The following is a 25,651-nucleotide window of genomic DNA, read 5'->3' as shown; positions in this document are numbered from 1 at the left end:
ATCCTTGTAAAAAGATCTGCATGAAACAGAACAAATGCATAAAGATTTCACAGGCTTTTGTGGTCATGGCTTGTACTGTAGAATTGATTGGTTTTGATTTTATGTGCAATACTCTGTGTTGATTTTCTTTTATGGCTAGGTATAGCTTCTAAGACTCACGGCCTTTGTTCACAGCACGGACACTAAGACCAAAATAATAAACCCATGCTGGGAGAAGATTTCATTTATTAGAGTACATTTTCCCTGATACATTGAAATCAAAGTTCCATCTTTTAGAAAATGATTACAAACACCATAAAAGAAACCCTACATTTCACCTCTCTCGTCAACCAATGTGCTATATGGCAACCCAACTAAATAGAACTGCCAATCTTGGCTATGTTATGTTAAGCAAGCGTTTGACTCCTGATGCGGGATTACAAGGGGGCTGAGGAGGCCACCCCTGATAAATTCAAATGGAAGATTTTTGGCAGCTCAGCTTTTCAGAGAGGTTTAGACTGCAGGTTAAAAATAATAGCCCTTGTCACTTCACATAGCCTTGTTATTGGAGATATTTAGTGCTGAGGCTGGGCTATGGGGGTAGTATCTAGGAAGTGATCATGTTGCTTCCTGCATCAGTGAACACAATATTGATTGTGAGCTGTCATGGCTTGGGCACACTTTTATGGTCCTCCAGTAGGCTGCCTTCGACAATGAATCATGCCACGTGTCTCATGCTCTGCATTATCTAAGACAGCCATAACAGCAATAGGGCGTCCTTCCTTAATAATATACCTCTTGAAGATCTCTGTAGCTCTTCTGAAATAAGGCCAGCGTCCGACAAATCAGCCAACTCACGGGGCAAACAGTGCCTGGACAGGGCCAATATCTAATGCCGTTATCAAGTCTTTCTTGGACTTGGAAAACCATCCAATCCTGTGGTGCGGTGACCACTATGACAGACAGAATGAGAAATGGTTTTGCTTTGTCTACCTGTTCAAAGAGGCTGATAAGTTGGCTAATCTTTACCTAGAGTACAATGCCAGCGAACTGGGGGTACATGTAGATGAATCCCCTCTGCAGGATTAGTTAAATCCCTTTCAATTGTCCAAAAATGTGTTATAGGTGTTTGGTCTGACTAATACAACAAACCAACTGGTCAAATCAGTAACACGATGAATAAAATTGTATGGCGTTTGAAGTGGCAAACAAAAATATCCTGTTTAGGACTGGATTGGACTGGTAGGTTCCTGGCTGGAGTCTATGTTTACAGCTTTAAGTGAGGCTGTGCACTTGCATGCATCCTTTGATTCACTTGTTACATTATTCCTTCAGGGTTTTTTTCTACTATGCAAGGTGCTCTCTTTTGGTCTGTTCTCCAAGCAGTGCTCCTCCCTGCTTCCTATTCCATTGAAACGTTACTCATTAGCAGACCATATTCCAGGGCTCACCCTGACCAGTTCTACTGCCATCAGTAATGGCAGATAGCCCTATTCATTAGTAGAAGATTTTTAATAACAGAGTGTGGGGTGATGCAGTGGCAACAGAGATGGTAAAAACAATCCTAAGCACTGTGGAGGAGGGTATTGACCCTGACAAGAAAAAAAAGGGGGGGACTCCTTTTGACATGTGTGATCTACATAGCTAGAAGTGTAAAAGCTACCACAGATTAAACTGATTTACCTAGTCTGAAGTTAACAAGAATCTTCTCAATTAATGTAAAAGTTAAGCTCTGTTGTAGCTGCCTTGTGGAAAGGAGTTTGGTTGTATGTACCAAGTCTGAACATTGCCATGGGATAGTGATAAGGAGAAGAGAGTGCAAAAGGAACTTCATGCTCTTTGGCACCATGATGCTCACATTGGCATGGAAGTCACCCCTTTCAGACCATGATCACGTATCCTTTGAGTCTTCATAGCCACTATGTGCTTATATGTGCTGTGCCCTCTAGGGGGACCCTTGACAGGTAACAGATGATGACAAACAATTTGAACACAGAAGTGTTTGATGGGACACAGTGCAAATGCCTGGCTAGCAGCAAGTACCATCAAGAATATATTTGCTGTGCAAACCACAGGAAGGTACTGTGTGCCGTTTCTGTGCAATGGAGTTTCTAGCACTGCACACTGTTAAGCTATTTTTGAGAGTTGTAAAAGAGTTTCGACAGCAGTTTATGATGCAGTGAGAGAAACTCATGTTAGGGGAGTGAAAGATCTGAACCCCTTTTGCATTCATCCAAAGCTTTTGCTGGATCAGAACCATAAGCATTCATCTCAGCATCTAAACTCGCTGTACAGAGGCAATATACCTCTGAACACCAGATGCTGGTGACAAGCAGGAGATGGCTACCACTTTCATTGTCTTTCCTGTTCCACGAGTCTCCCCAGGGGCATCTGCTTAAGCTGCTGAATGCTGGACTAGATTAACCTAGAAAGATGATGTCCTTTGTGTGAACACGCCCTTTTGAATCTGCCAGTGGGTGATAACTTAGTGCCAATGGTATAGGGTTGGATTCCTTAGTGTTTGGAAATTAGCAACTCCACACCAGAACATCTTAGAGACAATTTTACTTCTGATATCAGAGTGCAGCCTTTCTTTACAGGAAGAAAAAGAAGGTATTTTTTTAATAAGAAAAATGACTCATTTACTTCTATTTTTTATCATTTCATTTTTTTTAAAAAAGAGGTTACTCCTGAAAGCCATTACTTGTAATAAATTTATAAGCCAGCATACTTTTTTCCTGAAATCATTCCTTTAACAAGGCAAAACTTCTAATTTGACTGTCCCGAGCAGTCTCGTGAAGACCAGACAGGGCGTTAAGTAGTCTAATAACAATTAAAAGCTAGATTCCAAATATCTGAACTTCCTCTTGTGCCCAGAACTTTAAATCAATGTCCTCTCTCTGGCTTTTGTGCAGCCTTGTAGCTTCTTGATGTCTCTTGAGAAAGCTGCAGTAACACAGTCTTGTTTATCAGGTGTAAAAGGAGGTGGTAGGCCAGCAGAGGAAAGGCTGGGCTTTCAATCATCCTGTACTGGAGAGTGTGTTTGGAAATTCTTGTATGCTTCATGGCAACAATCACAAAGGTTGGAGCTACTGCCCCACTTTTCACAATCAGAGAAAATGCAAAGCGCATTGATCTTCAAATATCCACTTAGTCAGAGAAAGTATTAGTTTTATTTCTTGTAGGTTCTGTTCTCTGATCATATTTTCTTTACTTTTTTATATATATAAAAAATCCCAACCCCCAACCAATTAATTGTTCAATAAAGGCAGGACCTAGATTATCCTTGTAGTGGAACAGGATAGTTTACCATGCAAAAACAGAGAGCTAGTGCAGCTAATCTTGGTATCGCAGAACCATGGGGAGCCTCTCTTAGAAAGCAGCCAGGTGAGAATAGCAGTACATGTTGGTTGGGTAGTTGTGCGTGTGTTTCAAATGCCATAAATTAGCAATTTAAGAGCTCATTTTTTAAAAGGAGAAAAACAAATGTCTATTTGAATAAACAAATAAATAAACAATATTTAAACACGCATTATTAAAAAAGGGGGGACACTCCCCACAAATTCATATTTATGTCATGCAAGTGATTAAAAGAGACCAATTTTAAGTTCTCTCAGCCAAAGCAAAGATAAAAAATTTAAAAATAAAATAAAATCACAGGAATTGCAGAAAAAAAACTCAATTTGTTTTGGTATGCAAAAACGTGCATTTTGGAAGCATTGTTTTGTAAGGTATTTTGTATACCAGCAAAAGGCACCACAGGATCAACACAACCTAATCCATTAGAGGCCATTTGTGGGGTATGATAAAGGAAGGTAAGAGCCTTCAACAGCGTACGGGGCTCTTCATGAATGAGGAGTTAAAATGTTTGTACTGTGAACCTGTTCTGTCTGTCTTGTCTGAGGGCCTTTCCAGAAAACAACAACAGCAAAATGTTGTTGATCCTTAGTACTAAAGTAGCACCAGCCTAGATCCAGCACCAGCAGTGTCTTATCCTGTCCACACGCAATGGAAATGGAAAGTGGTCTTGTTGCAGGTGGAACAGCTTTGCAACAGGGGAGATGCACATTTTTCAATGTTCTTTTTGAAAAAATAAAAGAGGGTGGATTTGGGCTCTAGCAAATTCCAATTACAGAAGGACTGGGACTAAATTTAAATGCAGGGCGGGGTGGGAAGAAAAAGGGCAAGTCACAAAAGCAAGCTGGGATGCTGCTGTCGGTGTGTGGAATGTGCTGGGATAGCTTAGGCTTTGCTGCTGTTCGCCATTGTAACAAATTGTTACAATTTTATACGAAGTCACTGGCTTGAATGGTGTAGAGGGGGAGGATTCAGCATCTCAGATCCAGCCAAACCTAAGCACACAAGCACTTTTACAGTGTATTGATTTCAATGGAAGGAATTAAAACACGTGCTTAAATTTGTCCCATTGTCATCAATGGTGGTTAAAAATATTTAGATTTTGCTGGATTGTATCCTTACAAAAATAAGATTATGGCATGTCTATAGTGGAGGAATATGTCACTAATCCCCACTGACCCTAGACATCAGCCAACAGATGGCTGTGCACTTGTGCAACTACAGTACACCCGGCACTTCAAAATGCAACAAGTCCTCTAGCTGGAGATCATGGGGCATGAGGAGCAGAAATGGCATTTCCTTCAGAGCAAAATGTTGAGGTTTTGCAACAGATGGGCTACCTTAGGGCAAAAAGACATTTGCACCTCTCATAACAGCAGCATTACAAGAAAACATTTATTGTGTGACAAATATGCACAATAAATGATCATCTGGAAAGGCCCTGAGTTGATAAAAGGAATATGCCATTAAAAAAAAAACGGAAAAGGACAATGGGGGGGGGGATGAATTAGCAAACAAAACTGAATTCCTGTTTGAAGATGGGTATAAAACAAAAAGATCTCCAAAATCAAAATTGGGCAGCTTAAACTTAAAAGATAACATTGTTTTATATGACCTTGCTTGGTTTCCCCCCCTAAATATATTACTATAGTCCTAACTTTATTATAAATTGGCAGATGTCTAGAACAATATTTATAAAGAAACTCAAAGCTACTAGTGAGCACTGGTAAAAATGAAAGCATAAATAATTCAAACTTGCTGCTGAATTAATGGTGTAACTTAGTAACTCTCAATACTTGGACACGAAATGTTCCTAATGGGCTTTGCCAACCCAATTTCTTAAGGTTTTTTGGGGAAAGCAATAGACACTGGAATCTGAGTGCTTACCCCGACATAATTAATGTCTGCAGAGAAGTAACAAAACAAACAAGGAAAAAAAGAACTCAGTATGTAAGATCCCCTTCCCTAATTCCTAGTTAACCTTGTCCTGAAATATATACAGATTATTTGTTGCTGCCACTGCTATGATATTTTCTGAAGGATGCCAAGCTGTATGCAGGATCTTTTTACTAAAGTCCAGACTGTCCACACTAATTTCATCTTTTCTCCGTTTGCCACCCACGCAAACTTTGCGGGGTTTCAGGATGGCACGGGGTTTGCTGTTTTCCCTCGAGGCCTCCAGGGTCACGTCACGCTTGGTGTTGCGATCAAACATTCTAAAGAAATTGTTGTAGGAGCCAGTCATGATGACACTGTGGAGCAAGCAAAGAGAATGGGTGGGGTGGGGGTGGGGCGGGGGATAAATAATCAGACATGCAACACGCTGGATAGCATCAGAAACCGTGTCAGTTTTCTCAATACCTTATTCTTTCCCCTCCCATGCAGCTGCTGCTACAGCCAACTGTAAGGATGGTACCACCTTAGAGAAACACTTCAGGCCCCTTTGACTGGAAAAGAGGTAGAAGGAGGCACCTGGCTATATCTGGGGTGTGGAATAATGGGGGTATGGGTGGAATTTCCTGCTGTTGTCCAAGGTTCAACTGAGCTCCTCCTAATGATTTGTTGACCAAGGTGGGGTTTCAAGTCCCCCTAATAGTTTGACTAGCTGCAGCCAGCACATTTACACAGTCTCACCGCTTGTGTCCCTGCAACTTCCATCCTCACGTAATAGGTAGCAAGAAGCAAAAAAAGGGGAATCATCTGGCTTTGTGTTGAACCTTCTGGCCACTAAGGAGGCTTATAGTAGTTCAGAAAACACCACCACACCACTTTGCCCCAGCCTCTTATGCTTCCCCCCCAATCCACACAACTATGAAAGGAAAAACAAAACCAAAAGCCTGCTTTCTGCATGAATGAGGTAATCTGCCAAGTCAGCACTAGCAGCACTAACTGAAAGGAGGAAGATAGTAGGAAAGGATTTCCCATACTCATGCCCTCCAGATATTATGGACTACATTTCCTACATCCCTGACCACTGACCATGCTGGCTGGGGCTGATGGGAGTTTGAACCCAACAACATTTGGAGGGTATCTGCTGACATACCATCTTCTGTCACACTTTCAGATGTCTGTATCAGGGTGATTAATGTTTGCATAAGGCTAAGTAATCTTCTCTTGCTCCACTATCCTGTGCATGTGGTGGGAAGGATCTGAGTACACTTCAGCTTTCATGAGATCAGGGCATGACTGGAGGATCCACAGCAATATCCCCGCCCTCAGATCCGATTTCAGGGATGGAGAATCTGTGACCCTCTAGACGCAGCCGGATTGCAGCCAGCATGGCCAATGGTCAGGGATTAAGAGAGCTGTAGTTGCCAATCCTTTTCCTAAGTAATAGCTGCAAGCCCTGTGCCTGTCTGCTAATGAAAATGTACAAATCTTTTACAATGACAACAAGCTAATGTCATATTTAATTTTACATTATAGATTACGAGATTTGGAATACACATCAATAACTAAATCAGGACTGTCACACATTATCTTTCTGATCAATAATACTTTAAAATTAAATAATACTGGTGTTTACAAAGAAGGTGTCAATTTAATTAACAAAATTTGTCAAAGCGGAGCTAGGAAAGCATCACACAAGTCATCTCAATTTCATTTCTAAATCAGAGGTATTTTAGTGGGGCCACATAAACATTGGCTTTGCATCCTTAAGCATTTTTTAAACTCTTAACTCTGCATAAGTTCCTTCTGAGAAAGTAAAACTCAACATGGCAAAGGGAATAGTTGTGTGAGGCACACCTTAGCTCACTGAGATACTCCCTGTGCTATGCTGACTACTACTACACAGAATAGAGTAGCCGGATAGCGTGAGTGCCGCAGCATCAGTAATACCTAGCCAGCCATCTTAGCCCAAGACAAAGTCTTTCTTCTTCAAGGTATTTCCTGCTGTACTTTCTGTGATGGTGCTCTGGGTCACCAGAGAAGCTGCCACATGCAAGTGCCATAAGATTTATGATAGGTACTCCCCCCAATGAATAGATTTTAAGTTTCTTTCAGTGGATTTAAATCCAGTAAAATCCGCAACACAACCCATGAAGTGGAAGAAATGAAAGATAAAACAGCATAGATCAAGGGGAAATGTGGGGGATCACCAAGGGATACAGCCAATGATGATGGCCTTACCTGTCAGACCCATTCCACACACATTCAAATTTATCAAAAATGCAATCGTTCTCATAGAGGGAGCACAGCTTGCTGCGGAGGTAATCATGAACCTAAGGATTGAGGCATAGACAGAAAGAGTGAAAATACATCATGGAATGATACAGCAAAGCCTGATTTCTAAATCTCAAGAACCAACACGTCATAACATCTAGTTCCTTGCATGCTAGCATTTTACTCATCTCGGTTCTCAGATCCATCTTCTGCAATGGATACATTAAGCAGTTCATTACTAATCCAGGAGCACAATTCAAAGAAATGATGCTGGTGAACAAAATACTTGAGAGAAGAACCATTCAGCCCCTTAGGGGAAAGCTGTCCTATCACCCAAATGTAGGAAAAGAATGGGAAAGGGCAACCTCAAAAAATAACCTGTTACTTGGAGATAGGGGAGAGAAGGGGCAAGAAAGATCTCTCAGTAACCTCATTTAGTTAATGACGATTCACTGAGGGGAGAAGCTGTCCAAGACTCAACTCTCACATTGCCCTGCTCTGAATAAGCTTCATTTATCTGTACCAAGTATCTTGGGTGAATATGGTATAGAGGAAGTCATCCAGGCATCCTCCATCATCCAAGAATTGGGGGGGGGAGGGGAAGCCCAAGACTTTTGCTGCCTGAGGCAAAAGGCAAAATGGTGCCCTCCAAATTCCACATACAGAAGCCACCTGGGCTGGCAGTCTATGACTTCAACGCTAGCAATAGGACAGCATCCTCCACTGATTCTGAGGGTGATGGGCTACTTCAGGGGGCACAGGGCAGGCTGTGCACGGCCCACACAGTTCTCTCCTCAACCACTCTGCCGTTACTGTCTGCCCCACAGCATCTGCCACTTCAGGTGGCTGCCTCATTTTGGCCCTCCTCCTACCTGCAGTGACTAAAGCAGATCCTCCGCCAGGTAAGGAGAGTTACATTCGAGGCCTTAAGAGCAGTCCTGGTTGACTGGTAGAGCAGATAATCTGCATGCAGAAGGACCCAGGCATGGGCAGTTGAAAAATTCCAAGTAGCACATAGCAGCTGGGAAAGCCCCCTCTGGCTGAGAATTTGAAGACCTGCTGCCAGCCAAAGTAAGGAATACTGGTTTGGATGGGCCACTGATCTGCCTCTATATAAGATTGCTCCTGTGAGAGATGGTCTTTGTTGCCTCAAAGAACCCTAAAGGTCTAGCAATATTATCAGGCATGGACCATAAATATAACCCAAACCTAATGAATAATTTCATAACTTTATACTCATATAGTGTTTGACAAACAGCCTTAAAACTTTTGCTCACTGAAAACAAACACAGACTTCCTTCTGATTTCAGTTGGAAAGAAAGATCCTAAACAGTGAGGGCTATGTGCATGCTACTTCAAAGAACTTATAGCAGTAGCAGCTGGTTAGGTAACATTTTAGAATGCTCAAAGTGCTTTAAGTACATTGCACCTTGCGCATACAAAGTACTTTACATAATATGACTTAGTTATAGAGAGCAGTCTGACTAAAGTAAAAAAAACTTAGGTTACTCATGACTAACAAGTCCCACTGCTTCCAGTGGATCGATTCCACGTGTGACTACCTCTGGATCCAATCCATGATTTTTAATTCCCACCCCTTTCAGTCACAGCTTATCAAAATCCCTGAGAATGAAGTACCTGGTATGTCTCAATAGGCCTGTTCTCCATATTCAGGTCCCACACCTTGACAGTAAGATAGTCCCTGGTCATAATGTACCTCCCACTGTGACTGAACTTCACATCAGAAATTGAAGAGATGATCTCAGAAAAAAACGACCTGTTACTTGGGTCTTCGGGCTCTTCAAAAACTATACAACACACAAAAAGATGTCACTCAAAACAAGTCAGCAGTCAACAGGGCTTGAGTCAATGTAAATATTAAAGTATTCACGTGTTCCACTTGTCCCACTGTGTGGAAATATTTAATGGAAAAATGGTTACAGTTCAGGATAGTATTCAGATATAACATAAGCACTATCGGAGCATTTTTCCTATAGTGGGAAATGCAGGAGAGGGGATATGCCAAATAGCTCCACCCTCTAACCTTTGTGGAAAGACTGTGACTGTCTGCAACTACAGAGACTTGGCAAGTATAGCATAGCAGGCGTACACCTGAAGGCTTCCTTTCAACCTGGAACCCCAATCAGATAGGGTTTTGCATTGTGTGAAAGCCTTCATGCCTACAGCTCATCACCCAAAGGCTAAATCTTTAAGTACAATCACACTTTTTCCGCAAAGCATCCCAACCCCCATTATGAAGAAAAGAGAAGCAGGAATGCCTTCTGTTGTTTCATAGAAAGTACAAGACCACAAACTCCAGGGACACAATACCGTAAAAATGCAATTAAGGCCACAATCCTACACCCATTTACCTAGGAGCAAGCCTCATTGAAATTAATGAGACTTACTTCTAAAGTAGATATGACTAGGATTGCACTGCTAGAACGCATCCACAAGGTATCCTACTTTTTAATGTTTCTATTTTGTTGTGTTGTGTTTTGACATTTTGTAAGCTGCCATGAGAAATGTATGGGGGGTATTAATCTCTAAATAGTTTAATACAATGGGAGTTAATGTAATGGGGAGGGGGATGGACAAACCACCTCTTTTAAAAAATATGATGTATGAGTAAATTTGAATAATTCCAGATGCCTCACAAAAAGAACAACAATGCAAAAATCAATTTTTATTAAAACAAAAAAATACTCAACTGTGTGAGTTTGAAAATCAGAAACTGTTTGTGGGAGGCTCTTCACATACAGTCTACAGGGTTTTTTTCTGGCCAACTCTCCCTTCTGCCTAATGACAATAGGGACTGGGGGCAGGGGGAAGGCAAGATTGGCACTGAAGTCTTAACAAGATCTTGTTTTTCAGCCCATTAAAGTATAATTGCCAGAGAGACGGCTCATGCGTTGCCTGCCTCTTCATTCAACTGACACGTTCCAAGCCCATCACACACTATCTTCATTTGCATTTCAATATTTCTATGTGTGGCACCTCACAGTGCTCTTCAGTGTCATTAAAAGAATCCACAGACTATAAAATATTAATTTCTTAAATTAAAATGCAATGGTACAAAATGAGCTTTCACCTGAGCTTCGACTGAATGGCTGGGAGCAAACCAAGATAAAGGGGAGTCAAAGCAGAGCATAGCATGAATACAACTCATGGGGAATAAATAGAACTGCACTCCCTTCATGCCACCTTCTGATCTGTAAAGAACTGGCCTCCATGGGACTAAATGTTGGTCCACTGGGTCAGAATCCAGAGGCAATATCTACTCAGCTTCATGGAAGTCTTGAGAATCCTCCTGCCTTTGTTGGTAATTGCAGAGACCTAATGACTATGGCCACCACACACTGTTTGCACCATATATTTAAAGCACTATCATTTCACTTAACACTCCTAGCTTTCCCCTGGGAAAAAGAATCCTGGGAACTGTAGTTTGTTAAGGGTGCTGAGAGTTGCTAGGTGATGCCAATTCCCCTCACAGAGCTATAATTTGCAGAGTTTTCTGGGAGGAGGGATTGATTGTTAAGCCATTCTGGAAAGTGTAACTCTGTCAGGGTAATAGTGGTCTCCTAACAACTCTTAGTACCCTTAACAAACTACAGTTCTGAGTATTCTTTGGGAGAAACCATGAATGTTTAAAGTGGAATGATAGTGCTTCAAATATATGGTGTGATCTGGCCTTATAGAAATCCTTCTGGGTCAGGGTGGTACCAGGTAGGATGCTCTGCCTGACGTCTGTGGTCAGCAAACCTGAACTTCCCTGCCTCACCTTTTTTACTTTCTTTCCATGACTTCAGGTCCTATTTACCTTGCTTCTGTCATGGAACAGCCCACCTATATGCTGCTCTCTTTTTTTGCTTATGCAACTGTGGAATGTGTGTGATTCCTACACACACACGAGCCATATCAAGGTGATCTGGTCATAGTCAAGTGGTCCAGGATCCTCATATTAGTTAGGATTTTAATGACTAGAGCATTTTAATGAGAGCACTCATCTTTAAAATCATATACCATTTGCGCTTAAGCAATCAATTAGTGGGATAAAAAGCACATGTATCAACTCTGCCACCAGTCTAAGAGATGTAAACCTTTATGGGCCAATCAATATGTGTTGTTAGCGGATGGAAGTCAATACAGAGATTTCAGAGCAATTGTTTACTTTGTGTATAAATAAATCACAGCCCAAATGGCCCAAGAAAGCAGATGAATGCAACTCTGCAGTTGAGAAACAATTTGTAAGTAAAATCTCAGGGATGTATCACATGATGAGTTTTAGAACCCTCTCCGTGCCATTTTTTGAATGTTATATAAATTAAGTAATCATTAAATTCTTAAAGGTATGACATCACAAAGCTTGAGAAAAAGCATCCTTCATTGTTATATACATATATAAATATACCTTACAGATGAATTCTTAAACATCTAGTGAATGTTATCTCCACTGCCATCATTCCACATGTGACTATAGTGAGAGCTTGGTTTCTTAACTATAGACAACAACCCTATGTCAGGGGTGCAGAATCTTTTTCAGCCCAAGGAGCACATTCCTTTGGCACCACTTTATGGATGTTGATGTTGTATCTGTTATTGTATTATTTATTTTTGTTCAACTTTCTTTGAAAACTGCTTTGAGGTATTTTCTGATGAACAGTGGTATATAAATACTTGAAATAAATAAGAGAGAGGAGGTTAGAAATAGGGTAGATCTAGCACATTTTTGCAGATCCATTCTGAAATAGTGCAGAGTTATAGTGAAGCAGCTGGAATGCTGTGTTCTCACCCTCATAAGGGTAATGATCCACTTGACACTAAATATCCTGGCACTAGGAAAAATTGTACACAGACACAAGCAGCCAGACCTCTTGCTGGAGCAAATCCTACCAAAGCAAGGTTTCCTTTCTCAACATAAACATTTGGTGAGCTTTTTGCCCTCTAACTGAATGCTGAGCTGTAAAGTCCTGAATATGGTATGTGCAGGAGGAGTGCGGGGGAAAGATCCCCAAATACCAGGATAAATGATCTCTCTACAAATCTGAAATGGCACTGCTCACAGCACTGTCCAGTTTGAGCTCCTTTAACTGCCAGCAGGAAATCTGATGACTTGAGGGTTTTACAAACACAAAATAAAACATGAACAGAAAAAGAGAAAAAACAAAGATCTGAACTGGTTATGCAAAGCATCTAACTTCCACAAGAGCTTGTCACAGTTGTAACAGTTAACGGGCTCTGGAACACCAGGAGGCAGGATTTGGGAGGAATTTTTAATAGCTGCATCATTTCTACAGATTCTGTAATGAGTAAAATTTGAGTCAAGTTTCTTGATGCTAAAGTGACAGCAGAGGTGATGCGCTAACTTCTACTGAAATTGAGGAAGGAGAAAAATTGCAACAACCATGAAAATATAAAGATTAAGAGCATGTGAAATACTTAGGGCCAGACTACATGTGAAATGGGAGATCTCCATATACTTTTATTTCTATTTTACAGCAGCCCTTTTGGGCTCTCATTTATTTTTTTTTGGGGGGGGGAAGAATTTTGATCCACTCTATTTCCCTGATCTAAATCCCCCCATAAAGCTGTTATATTAGCAGGGGTGTACCTGTAGCTCTCCAGATGTTGCTGGACTCCAACTCCCATCACCCCAAAACATTGGCCATGCTGGCTGGGACTAAAATAAGTTGCAGTCCAACAAGATGTGGAAGGCCACAGGACAAAAAAGGTAAGAGGCAACCACCCATCTTTCAGTCATGCTCACTTGGTTTTTATATATCTTATTCTATACTGTAGAGCCAGTGTGGTGTAGCGGTTAAGGTGTTGGACTACGACCTGGGAGACCAGGGTTCGAATCCCCACAGAGCCATGAAGCTCACTGGGTGGCCTTGGGCCAGTCACTGCCTCTCAGCCTCAGAGGAAGGCAATGGTAAACCCCCTCTGAATACCGCTTACCATGAAAACCCTATTCGTAGGGTCTCCATAAGTCGGAATCGACTTGAAGGCAGTCCATTTTCATTTCATTCTATACTGCAAAATCTCTTTTAGATAAATATCCAGATGGGTGCATGCACAGCGTAGGAATAAAATCATACTTAAATTCAGGTGTGCATGTAAATGGCAGTGCTATTTATATGCAGAGCAGGACACAGACTAAGCGATGTTGGTTTCACATAAGTTAGTTTCAATCTGATTTCATCAGGCTGCAGCTGAGGAAGAGAAGGGAAGCAGGGCCACTCCATTGACTTTGCTGAGAAATCAGCTGCCTTTGACTCTCCCTCAACTGCCACCAAGGAGCTGTAGCAGAGGTAGAGACTGGAAGCTGGGCCACTCCACTGACTCCTTTAGTCACCAGTTCCTTTTGGCTCCTCCTTTCCCTGAACTGATCCAATCCCAGCTGGTCATTAGAAGAACTCCATAATTTTAAGAACGGGTGCCCAAGTTTGCTTTCCCCCCCTCCTCCCTCCCCCCTCCCAATTCCTTTTTCTTTTGTGTTGGGTCTTATTGGATTGTAGGCCTGAGGGCAGGGACTATCTTGGTCTTATTGATCTATAAAGCACTCTGGGAGCCTTTTTGGCTGAAGCTTTTAAGGAAGTAAGTAACAGGGACCCTGTTGTAAAAAAGCACAGAAACATGTAAAAGGCCCAATGTCGGTGTTTTATGCAGCCCAGCAATCTAGGACAAGGATATGAACGGATGGTAGGATTTAGAAATGGACCTACTTTAGATTTCCTTGAATTGGGCCTGCATCCAAACTCTCCCTCTTAACAATATGTTTAGTCAGGGCCACTTTAAAACAATGCCTGCTTTGTGGTTTATTCATCACAAGGCAAGACATAAATGACCTTCCTTCCCACATTTTCTGTCTTCATTATTTGCAATTACTACCAATGCAAGTGAAAATTGAAAATACAAGAATTTGTGAACTGTCTTATTATCAAAGACCAGATGGTGCTCTTTCACTCAAGAACCTCCCTTTCAATTGGAGAACTGATGGTACCATGACAACTGGTATACAGGAAGCCTTAGATTCCTTAGATCTGTTAGTGGCCAAATATGGGGCCTCTTTCAGCTCGGAAGCTGGTATCTTCAGGCAGAGGAGACTGTCATTCTGTGCAAAGATCAATCCCCAACTGAGACAGCAAAGCCCTGTTTTGGTGCCATTTTTTTAAAAAAAGGTATAGAGTGGGTAGATACTCATTATTTAATAAACTTATATATTCCTGATTTTAAAACCTTTCTTTTGATTAACCTGAAAGCCTAAATACTTCATATTAAATACTACGTTATCTCTTTGTTATTATTTTTGTATGTATCAACATGGCAACAAGCAAATACTCCATTTGTTCTTGTCTTACATCATGTCTGCATCTTGGATAACAACATAGGACCTTGTGCAGTGATGGGGAACCTCAGACCCATGGGCCAAAGGTGGCCCTCCAGGCCTCACTATATCACCCTCTGAACTTTCCCCAGGCCACATTTCCTCCTGAGTCACAACCCTTACCAGGGCTGCTTTGTGCCCCCCTTGAGTGTTTTTGCCTTGCTGGAATCTCTGATGATGCTTAATTTGCCTGGATAGAGGGCAGAGAGGGATGTGGGAGTGTGAAAAAACTAGCCTACAGTACAGAGGCAAAATTAGTTGCTTTGCCTACTTTTGCCTCTGGCCGCGCCCACCTCTGGCATGCCCACCCATGAGGATTAACTAGAAAGGAAAAGGTTCCCTACTCCTGGCCTACAGCATGAGACAGCCCAATGAAAACAGCATCCTTCAGACTGCCATGTAACAGTATATTAACATCACACAACCATGTGCAGATAGTCAGTTGCACATTGATGCTAAAATAAAACTGACTTGCAGATTTTATTTTCCTGGTTAGTGAGGGGAAAACAGTTTACTTTGAGATGAAGCTCCTCCTAACACTGCAGGGAAGGCCAACATTTTCAAACAGGAAGCCAAGGAGGATTCCTCCCTTCTTCCAAGAATTGATCATATGATGATGGTGGTGATATATTAGCTCACGTACTGCTTAATGCCAAAAGAGGTTTCTAAAGCATTTAGTAATTGCACAAGCATTACATTATAAACATCCATAATTAAAATACACGATAAAGCAATCCTATTAAAACAATACAGTAATTAAAACAGGAGACTCAGGTTAGGAGATCAAGGGAATGCCTATGTAAACAGGTGTGTCTTCAAATGCCATCAGAATTCCAATATGGATGGTGCCTCATGTTTTATCAGGGAGTGCATTCCATAGTAAACAGGGCCACCAGTGAAAAAGCCCATCTCCATATAACCATTATAAGGCCATGACAAGACTAACCTATAGAAAGATAATACCTAAGCCTAATCTTAAAACTGCAGTTATAAACAGCTTAAAATAGCAATAAAAGCAACATTCAATCCACAAAGAGGGGGAAAAATAGGATAAGATAGGAAAGAGGGGTGCTAGGGGCACCTAGGTGATACCCACACTAGTATCCTCTTGAGACTGGTCAGCAAGACTGCTCTCCCCCCTTTTGGTTGGAAACGCTTTACATTATCATCCTGAGTGAGAGATAGTTCCATTGGTCCAGAACAGTCTCCAACATCCTTATGCCAAAGGCTACATATGCAGAAGCATTTTTTATAATGACACAATGAATGTGTGGATAGAGGAACAAATGGCAGGTTTGCAACTCTTGGGTTGGGTCCAAGACAGCATGAAATCACAGTCCCATCAGCAGAAGGATTTCTGCTTGCACAATGTTCCAGGGGTTCCTTCAACCCTTTGGAGCACATTTGGGGAGCATGTGGGGCACACACAGAGGCAGGAGAGGGGGAAGGACTTTCCCCCTCTCCTGCCTCTGTGTGTGCCCCACATGCTCCCCAAATGTGCTCCAAAGGGTTGAAGGAACCACAAGCACAAGCAGAAATCCTTGTGCTAAAGGGATGTGTTAGTTGAATATCACCCTTTGTCTGTAGGAGACTGCCCTTAAAGATTCAGCAGGCTTAAATGGAGCTGTAGTTTCTGACTATTCTCGATGTGGGTGGCAGCATAATAGGCCTCAAAGTGCTTGGGGAACTTGTACAAGGAGATCTACAAAGCAACCTGTGTGGGACATGTTGAGCTGGCTGGTGCAACTTCTGTATGTTCAGTAATTACATCTACCACTCCTGTGACTTTGGGACTGAGTAGTGCAGTATTCCATAATGTACCATTGTGTTGAATGGAAAGCTTGAGAGCCCTTCACAACTTGATAGTGGGGGAAATGGATCCCCAATCTGGTGCCTTCAGATGGTTTGGGCTACTACAAAATTTGAGATTGGGGAAATGAGAGCTTGCTGGGCACTGGTGATTACATGGAATGCATTGCTCATTACTGCAAGGCAGCAGGACCTATTTTGGAAAGGAGGAGGTTACTCCTCTACTTCCAGTCTGAAGAAAATCCCAGTCTTGCAAGCAGCAGGTGGAGAAGATTAATTCCAAATAAACAACTTTCTCTCTCAGAAACAAAGAATCATTTGTTTCACAGCCTGTCCATGTAGTCCCATTGAAAGGTGTATGACCCTATAACACACAGTCCAGTTGCTGAGCAGCTATACAGTCTCTTCCTATTTATTTTCTACTTTCCTTCTTTTGTGTTTATGGTTTTATGATGAAGGCACAAAATCCTGGCCTTCCAAGATTTTCTCAGAAAGTATATGAAGAGACTGGGGAATTTCACAGAAATATGGTTCATCTCCCTCCTAGAATGAGTTTTTATCTGTAAAAAGAAACAGCTAACACTCTCCCCAACTGGTGGTTTGGCTGATAATTCTCCCCATAATGGGATGAAACCTGGCAATTTTCCTGCAGCACAAAAGAGGCTGTAATTTTTCATTTCACAGAAACAGAAAGAAGCAGTTTTTTCCCCTCCAGTGACACTGCATTGCTCCCAATATCATAAGATAGGCTCAAGAGTTTGTTACAGGAAGGGCCACGTCCAAAGTTTCCACGTTTTCTACACTGAAACAAGAAGAAATGTGTTGGTATTTTGTTCTAACACTGATATTGTGCCAACAGCAGACCAAGCAAAGCTAAAGAGAAGCTAGGCTATCATACTGATTCCTAGAGTCGCTGGTTATGTCAGTGGAGAAACAAGCCACTTATGGCTATTCCAGAAACCTAGACCAGCCTTTCCTAACCTTTGGGTCCCCAGATGTTGCTGGACTACAACTCTCATCAGCCCTAGCCAGCGAGCTCAATGGTCAGGAATTATATGAACTGCAGTCCACCAACATCTGGGGACCCAAAGGTTGGGAAAGGCTGACCTATGACTATGTCTTTGAACTGTTATAATGCCTCTTCCTTGCCTGGATGGTGGCATGGATAATGCCTTTTCCTTGTTTGGATGTGGGCGGGCGAAGAAACCTCTGACCTTTGCATGGCTGGAATGTAGTCAGCTGTACAATGGTAAGAGTCACATCCATGATCCATCCACCTCTGGCATGTGGTCACTGGAAGGTTCCCAGAAAGGGAATGCAGCTCTCAGGCTGAAAAGGGTTTCTTGCCTCTGCTCTAGAAAGTCGGGAGGGGCTACTACCAGCCTGACGGTCAGGCATCCTCAGTAGGGAACTGTTGCTTGGGAGAAGCAGTGCCACAATGTGAGTGCTGAAAAAGGACTGCTGATTGCACAAGGCATCACTGAGTATCACCTGCCTAATTGCTCACAGTTTCTAGGAAATGGAGATCCAGTGAATACTGGAGCACATCCACAGTGCAACAAAAATGTTTAGCCGCATGAAAAAAATGCAGCTTTGCAGTTCCTGTGGATCTAGGTGGGCAGTGATATCCTGCCCTTCCAAGGCACTGGAAAAGAGCTCAATAAAATCAGGATTATATATTCCACTACTGGGGAGGGAGGAGTTGGAACTTTTCCAGGAATCTTATTCGTTGGCTCTACCACACCTTCTGAGATTGGTGACCTGGATATTGCTGGAATATCACAGTACAGGGAACTTGGCTACGCTTTTTTTAATGTCACTGCTGTACAATGGCCACCTGCCAAGAACGAAACAGTTCTGCAAAGAGTGACTTCTCTCTAGGAGGCACTACCAAAACAGCATGGGACATGGAAGCGGAAGAAACGGAGTTGCTTTCAAGGCCACATGCAGTGGATTTATCTTACTATTTTATACTATTGAGTTACCCATAGTACTGTGTGTGGGGGAGGTTCAGCCAACACTACCATAAATTCTGGAATACTTATGGATGACAGATTAAGGTAAGCAACATTTTTTACTTGACATAAAAGTGCAGATTCACTCTATACTGCTATAGATTATGCACAGAAAGAGGTACATATTTCCAGCCATAAGGTGCAGATTCTAAGGCCAACCCAGGGCAGTGTATTATACCCAAATCCACATGTGACACTTAATAGAAACATGACTGGAATTTGTTCAAATATAATCTGCATTTTGATTAAATGCCAACAGTTATTAAATATTTCCTTTCAAGAATTCCTCTTTAAAGGCCAGAGTTGCTTTTTTTTGTTTTGTTTTGGACTCAGATGAACTGCCTCAATTCCAACTTGCAAATCTGCTGAACCACAATTGACTGAGGGCCAATGCTTCTGAAGGATAGAGAAAAATCAATATCAGTCATCAAGGAAGAGGTCAAATTGAACTTGTTTTCACAATTGGCTTGTATGCGCTCTAAAGGACACTGCAGCAGCAGAACAAAGAAACAAACTAAGCCAAGGTCTCTGGTGCTGAAAAAAGGGAAGGAAATGAATCTAGCCTGCTTCTTGATGTTTATATTAGGAATCTGTAGTGTGGTACAATAATCAGCCACTGAGAGGAAAGAGTAAAAATGTCAGTTTCTTCCATCCATGCTGCTGCAGTTGCTTGCTCTGGCTTTGCGCTATTGAATAAATCCCTAACCCCTAATCACCAGGGTACAAAAATGGCCTCTTCGGCCTTATCTCTTCCACTTAGTTGGAGATGTTATAGAAGTCCAATTATTTGGCTGTTCCAAATGTATTATTAGATCCTGATATCTATCACTAGGATTCACTGGAAAACCACTATTTTCTAGGAAAACATCACCTTTGGGATTGAAACTCTCTCCAGAGAAACACTTTCACATTTTATCTGCACTTTTAGGACAATGTTCTAATCTAAAGAGGAAATCATGAAGCCACTGTGAACCTTATCACAGTTTGCATAGTGGGATCAACATTTGCAAAAGTCAGTGAGACAGACAGGTCTCGTTCCACTTAAGGAAACACACAAAATCATGTGACAAAGGTGACCAGTCATAGAAAAAGAGGAGAAAATTTGATCTGTATAGAAGTCCTGGGTTAAGTTCAGGTGCAGCAATAAACCAGGCTTTGTCATTACAGAAATAGCCTGTGCTCTCCCTCCCCTTGTGCAAGAGGGTTTGATGCTGGTTTAAGGGCAAGCTGTGATTTACACAAGCCATAGACTGCTGCATTCAGATGAAATAGCCAACAATGGTCTTCAAAAATAGAAGCCTAAAACTCCCAATCCTGAGCATGATGGAAAGAAGGGGATGTTACAACTACAGTCAGGTCGTCCCTCTAAAACACATAGCTTGTTTACACAAAGCAACCATTCTAATTCAATTGAATGAGACTGGCTCATTGTGATAAAAAACCCCATGAATTCTTGGTTCAGGTTTAAGGCAAGTTGTTCTAGTGTATAAATCCTGAGTCAAAATAATCTAGACAAAATTACTTGGCCCCTGATTCTTCGCATAAGGGTTTAATCTAGATTAAAACATCCATGTCATTTACAGCAGACAAAAATAGTTACGGATAACTTAATATCTGCATCAGAATTGTTCAAGACTGAAAACTTAATCCTGTTAACCACTTATCTGAAAACCATTCCTGGTTTCATTGGCTACTCTCTTTTGAGCATCAGCCCACCAATGTCTTTGAATATCCCATTTTAATTGCAATGGTATTTTCTCCAATCTACAGGCATATAACCAAACTGGTGAGTTGAAAATGTGGGCCGAGCAAGTTCACATTCTGCAGGGAGCTCAGACTGTGGCTAAAGCAAGCATATTCAACACACTATTCGGCAAATCTGGCAACTTTGCAGCAGTGTGGTAAATGAGCTGTAGGTTGCTAGCTAGTGGAGTTAGCAGCAGTCACACAAACACATCACCACATACTGAACTCTGCATGGATCTATTTTCAATATACCAGTTTGATCCTGCAAATGAGCCTTTAGGTCAGGAGTGGGGAACATCTTTCAGGCTAAGGGCTGCATTCCATCATGAACAACCTTCTAGTAGCCACACACCAATGGTGGGCAAGGCCAGAGGCAACAATGGTTGGAGCAACATAGGTGACTCTTCTGTTGGTGTAGGAGACTACATTCCAGCCATGAAAAAGTCAAAGGTTTCTGCGTGCACACGCACACACACAAACTCTCCACCCAGGCAAGCAAGAGGCATAATCACAGTTGAAGGACACATTCTACCCAGGAGAAAGCATTTGAGGGGGGTGCAGAACAGGGCCAGTGAGGAATGCGGCCTGGGAGAGGGTGTGTGGTCTAGGGACAGTTCTGAGGGTGGGACAGACAGGCTTGGAGGGTTTCATTCAGCACCCAGGCCTGAGGCTTCTCATCTCTGCTTTAGCAGTTATGATCATTCATCTCAGTTGTTACAGAAAATAGTACATGACCTGCAATTTAATACCTCTATAACTTATTTACAAAACCACCATTTAATAATTAATGACTGAATTCCAAACACTGAATTGGAAAGGTTAGTTCAGAGATGAAAAATGGAGTTTGGATTAAAGTTTGCAGGCCAAAATAACTTAGTTCAAAACTACCCCCCCCACACTTTAAAAGCAATTAGCTGAATCTTTATGAGATTTTATTCAACACTGGTTGAAAAGAAATCAGGCTGAATCCTTATAGCCATTGCATATTTCTCTTTCAGCAGAGCAGAAATTAATGATGAGGTCACATTATCCGTTCACTACAGTAGCTGTCCATAAAGTGATTATGCAATTTCCTCTTCCTTCTACATCTAGGGATTTTCCATGTACTTTGAACTTTCAGTTTGACATAAGATATCTGAAAACCCAGTGAATCCAACATTAACGTGACCTCTGTGTGTTGCTCATTCCGGCCAGAGGGTATGGTTAGGTTGAACAGACAGATAGATATGTACGACAAAGGTAAAAAAATATTGTACATGGTTGTTAGGAAATCGGAAGGGTGTCACTGTAGCATATGTGGCAAGGATAGTGCGAAGAGCATATATTCTATTAGCTTCCATGTGGTATATGTTGTGTACCACAAGGAAGCTAAGCAGAAGATTTTTCCCTTTTCCACATAGACCTGCCCAATGGAAATATAAAATAAGTACAACATCTGTTGTCCTATTCCTCTGTCCCCATCTTTCAATGCATGGCAGGGCCAAAAGATACTCACATTTGGAGTGCCTGTCGCACAGTGCGGATGCTCGCATGTCACACAGTCTAATTGTCCCCTTGCTGCTGCTGTAGACAAAGGTGTTGCAGTGGTGCGGATGGAACTCTGCAGCCGTAATCACTTCTGTCAGCTCCTCCATGTTTGCTGGTTTTATATCTACAATATCTGGGACAAGTGAATCAAGGCAGAACAAACAGCACAGAGTAGGATTCTCAATGTTATGGCCCAGGGAAGTGTAGGAGATAAAGAGTGCCAAATCTGGACTGGGGATACCTGGGTTGAAATTCCTGCTCATTTGTGAATTTGAATTGCGCCAACTGGACCTTTCAGAGTAACCAACCTCATGTGATTGTTGTGGACCCATGGGTGTTACAAGGGTGAAAGGGAATAATGGCAAGATATTTTCACCCACCTTCAAATCCCAGCTGCGTGACTGGGCTGAAATGCTCTAGTGTCCCTTTTCAAATAGCTGCAGCTTTATTTTAGAAAAGAGCATGCCTCAGCACTTCAAAAGGAAATGCTTTTTGAAGCTTTCATTGCCTGTTTTTATAGATGGGGAGACTTAAAAATGATTTGTGACAGGCATAACCACATAAAGCAGGGCTGACTAACCTGTAACTCTCTAAACATTTTGGTGTACAATGTCTCATTATCCCTGATCACTGGCCATGATGGTTGAGACTGATGAGAGTTGGTGTCCATCAACATCTGGAGGGCCACAGGTTTCCCTACCCCTACCTTACAGCAATGGAGGTTTAAACTAGAAACCCTCAATCACACCTCTCAGCAACTCCTTGTTTTCATGGCCTTCCCTTTTCCTCTCCTGAGGAAAGGAAAGGTTTCCCCACATCATCATATTCCCCAGAAACTGCTCCTGAAGCCACCCTACGCTCATGCTTAGTTAACATGGATTAGTTACACTGTAACACCTTTATTCATGCTAGATTTTCTCACTGTAAAAATGAAATATATTTCTCACCATTTCAAGGGCCCAGTTCACACATCATGCTAAGCCAAATTATGCTTTGCTTCTTCCCGGTTGTTTTGCTCCTGCACTGTTCTTTGACTTAGCACAGGGAATGGGAAACTTCGGCCCTCCAGATGTTGCTGAACTACAACCCCAGCAGCCCCAGCAAGCATGGCCAATGGACAGGGGCCACAAGTTCCCCACTCCTGGCTTAGCGTATCATCTGAACCCACGGTCATGGTTTAATTTTCTCCAGACAACCCACAAGCTGAAACCAAGGTTTATCCTGGGATTTACAACTTGTGGCTTGTCTGCAGAGAGTTAAACCACATGTTCTGGTGTGGATGATAAAGGATTCCTTGGGGCAGCAGAGCACAGAAGGAAAACAACTGAGAAGGAGCAAAGCGGCCACAATATTTTCTCCAGGAGTCTGTCTATTCATGCTAAGCCATGGGTTGGCTCAGCAAAAAGTGAGAACGAGTGCAATGTGTGCAGATCTATTTGTTTATAATGTATAAAAATTCCAGTTTCATAAAAAATATCAGACTGGTGCACAAGAAGTATAAATACAATAAAAGCCACATAAAAACCAAAACAACAAACCATTGGTTAACTATAGCAGAGATAATTTTTCTTTATCTGCATAACTCTAGTGGCATAGAAAAGTTTTCAGCAAATGTTTAAAAAGCAATATAGAAGACACCTGCTGAATCACTGTTGGAAGAGCATTCCAAAAGTCTGGACTGACAACACTGAAGGGTCAGTTTTGTGTTGACATCAGCTGAGCCTCACCAACTTGGGGAACAACCAATGACACTCTGACAGGTGATCTCAGTGAATGAGCTGGGAGATAAGGGTTCTGGCTATCCCTAAAGTATTCTGAACCTATGTTGTTCAGGGCTTTGTAAATTATTACAAGAACCCTGAACCTGGCTTGGTAGCAGATGGGCAGCCAGTGCAGATGTTTTAACAGTGGTGTCACAAGCTGTTGGATAACTGCCCCCATCAGCAGTCTAGCCACCACATTCTGCACCAGCTAGAGCTTCCAGAACAAGTCCAAGGGTAGCCCCACATAGAGCTCATTACAGTAATCCAGCCTTGAAGATACCATCACATGGACGGTAAGTGCACTATCAGGAAGAGGGACTGTAGTTTTATTGCATTAACAGAGGTCAAGAATCTGATCTTGTACATGTTGCACTATTCTCAGACATTTCTTCTAGACCAGCTTCCACTAAGTTGGTGCCCTCCAGTTGTTTTGGACTACAACTCTCATCAACTTAGCCAGCAATCTGGGCTGACTGGGGCCGATGGGAGTTGTAGTCCAAAACATCAGAAGGACACTAGCTTGGTGGAGGCTGGTCTGCATCAATTCCTTGTCTAGTTCCATCCCTTTCAGTTGGAATGTTGTACATATTATTGACCCTCTGGCCCTATGAGTCCCTTGCCCATCTTCATGTTTTAACATCCTACGGTGCAAGGAAGAATACTAATTCAACATCACATTGCTTTATCTACCATCAACCATGTGCTAGGCAATTGACTCAAAACGACCTCCCATTCATTAGTCAACTAGGTTGCCCCCTGGCTGACGGTAAGTGTACAACAGATTTTCTATTTCAGAAAACAAATCCAACATCAGGGGCAATAAACTGAGGAAAACAAACAAACTGATCAGATGAAATAAAAGGCAGAGATACATCACATGAACACTAGTCACTTTCCCTCATGAAAATAAGCCATTAGCTCCTACTTTTCCTGTGTTGTTATATCTGACCAACTATGGCTTACTTTCCATTTTCTGCAAGCATACTCTGGCATATTTAAGCTGTCCTCAGTGAGATCGAATTCTGGTAATTATAAACATCTACTGCAAGGAGGCAAAGGAGCCCAACACAGCATTACAACTCCCTTCAGCCCCAGCCAGCACCCCAGGCTGACAGGAGCTATAGTTATTTAATTTAGTTAATTATAAATGTCCACTGCACAGGAGCCCAGCCCAGGACACCAAAACCTCACAATTTACCAAAACCATGTTGGGATGTAGCAACTACTATGTAGCGTTCATCACCTTAATTGTTCAACAAAACATCTTGCAATCTGTCATTAAGAGTCTTGTTTGGCATACGTTAACAAAATTATACCTTAAAGTAGTAGCCTCATTGGCCTGGTTTGCACATAACACTAACCCATGATTAATGTTATCCATAGTTGATGTTAATAAACCATGGTTTAGCATTATGTGCAAATCAGGCGATTGGCTAGACAAAAGTTCATTTAGTTCACACACAAAAATCTTGTTTATTTTTTCTATGTTTTTCATTATATTTACATCTTTTACAGTAAACAATATATTCAAAGGAGAAGTCTCTAGTGTGTACTGAGTGCAATATAATGTTTTGGTGGTATCTTATAGTAGTGGTTAAGGTGTTGGACTACGACCTGGGAGACCAGGGTTTGAATCCCCACATAGCCATGAAGTTCACTGGGTGACCTTGGGCCAGTCACTGCCTCTCAGCCTCATGAAAACCCTATTCATAGGGTCACCATAAGTCGGAATCGACTTGAAGGCAGTACATTTACATTTTTATGTACATAGGGTGCTTCCAGATGGGACTTTATTGTGGAATTTGTGCTGCTTGTGCATGCATGATTTTTTAGCATTTTACATTAAATCCAGATTTCTCTTTACCCCAGAAAATCTGTTAAGTAAAAATATATTATACATCTGT

At 41.9% G+C, this 25,651-nt stretch overlaps 1 protein-coding gene across 4 annotated transcripts in view; it reads right to left on the bottom strand.

The window, feature by feature from the left end:
• Nucleotides 1-245: 245 nt before the first annotated feature.
• The window catches only part of PPP2R2B (protein phosphatase 2 regulatory subunit Bbeta), a 367,792-nt gene continuing 342,386 nt past the window's right edge, over nucleotides 246-25,651 (bottom strand). For 2 of the 4 annotated variants that reach the window (XM_061616937.1, XM_061616940.1), the window contains 4 exons: nucleotides 21,953-22,117; nucleotides 9,139-9,308; nucleotides 7,468-7,559; nucleotides 246-5,588 (listed from right to left, as the gene is read on the bottom strand). In XM_061616937.1, the coding sequence (XP_061472921.1) occupies nucleotides 5,309-5,588; nucleotides 7,468-7,559; nucleotides 9,139-9,308; nucleotides 21,953-22,117 (707 nt within the window). In that variant the 3' untranslated portion in view covers nucleotides 246-5,308. The remainder of the gene's footprint in view (nucleotides 5,589-7,467; nucleotides 7,560-9,138; nucleotides 9,309-21,952; nucleotides 22,118-25,651) is intronic. The other 2 variants (XM_061616938.1, XM_061616939.1) reach the window with 2 other exon arrangements.

This window comes from Rhineura floridana, chromosome 3 (assembly GCF_030035675.1).
Source record: "Rhineura floridana isolate rRhiFlo1 chromosome 3, rRhiFlo1.hap2, whole genome shotgun sequence".
Lineage (NCBI taxonomy): Eukaryota > Metazoa > Chordata > Lepidosauria > Squamata > Rhineuridae > Rhineura > Rhineura floridana.
The sequence above is the reverse complement of the archived record's forward strand: the minus strand, read 5'-3'. Positions and strand labels throughout refer to the sequence as shown.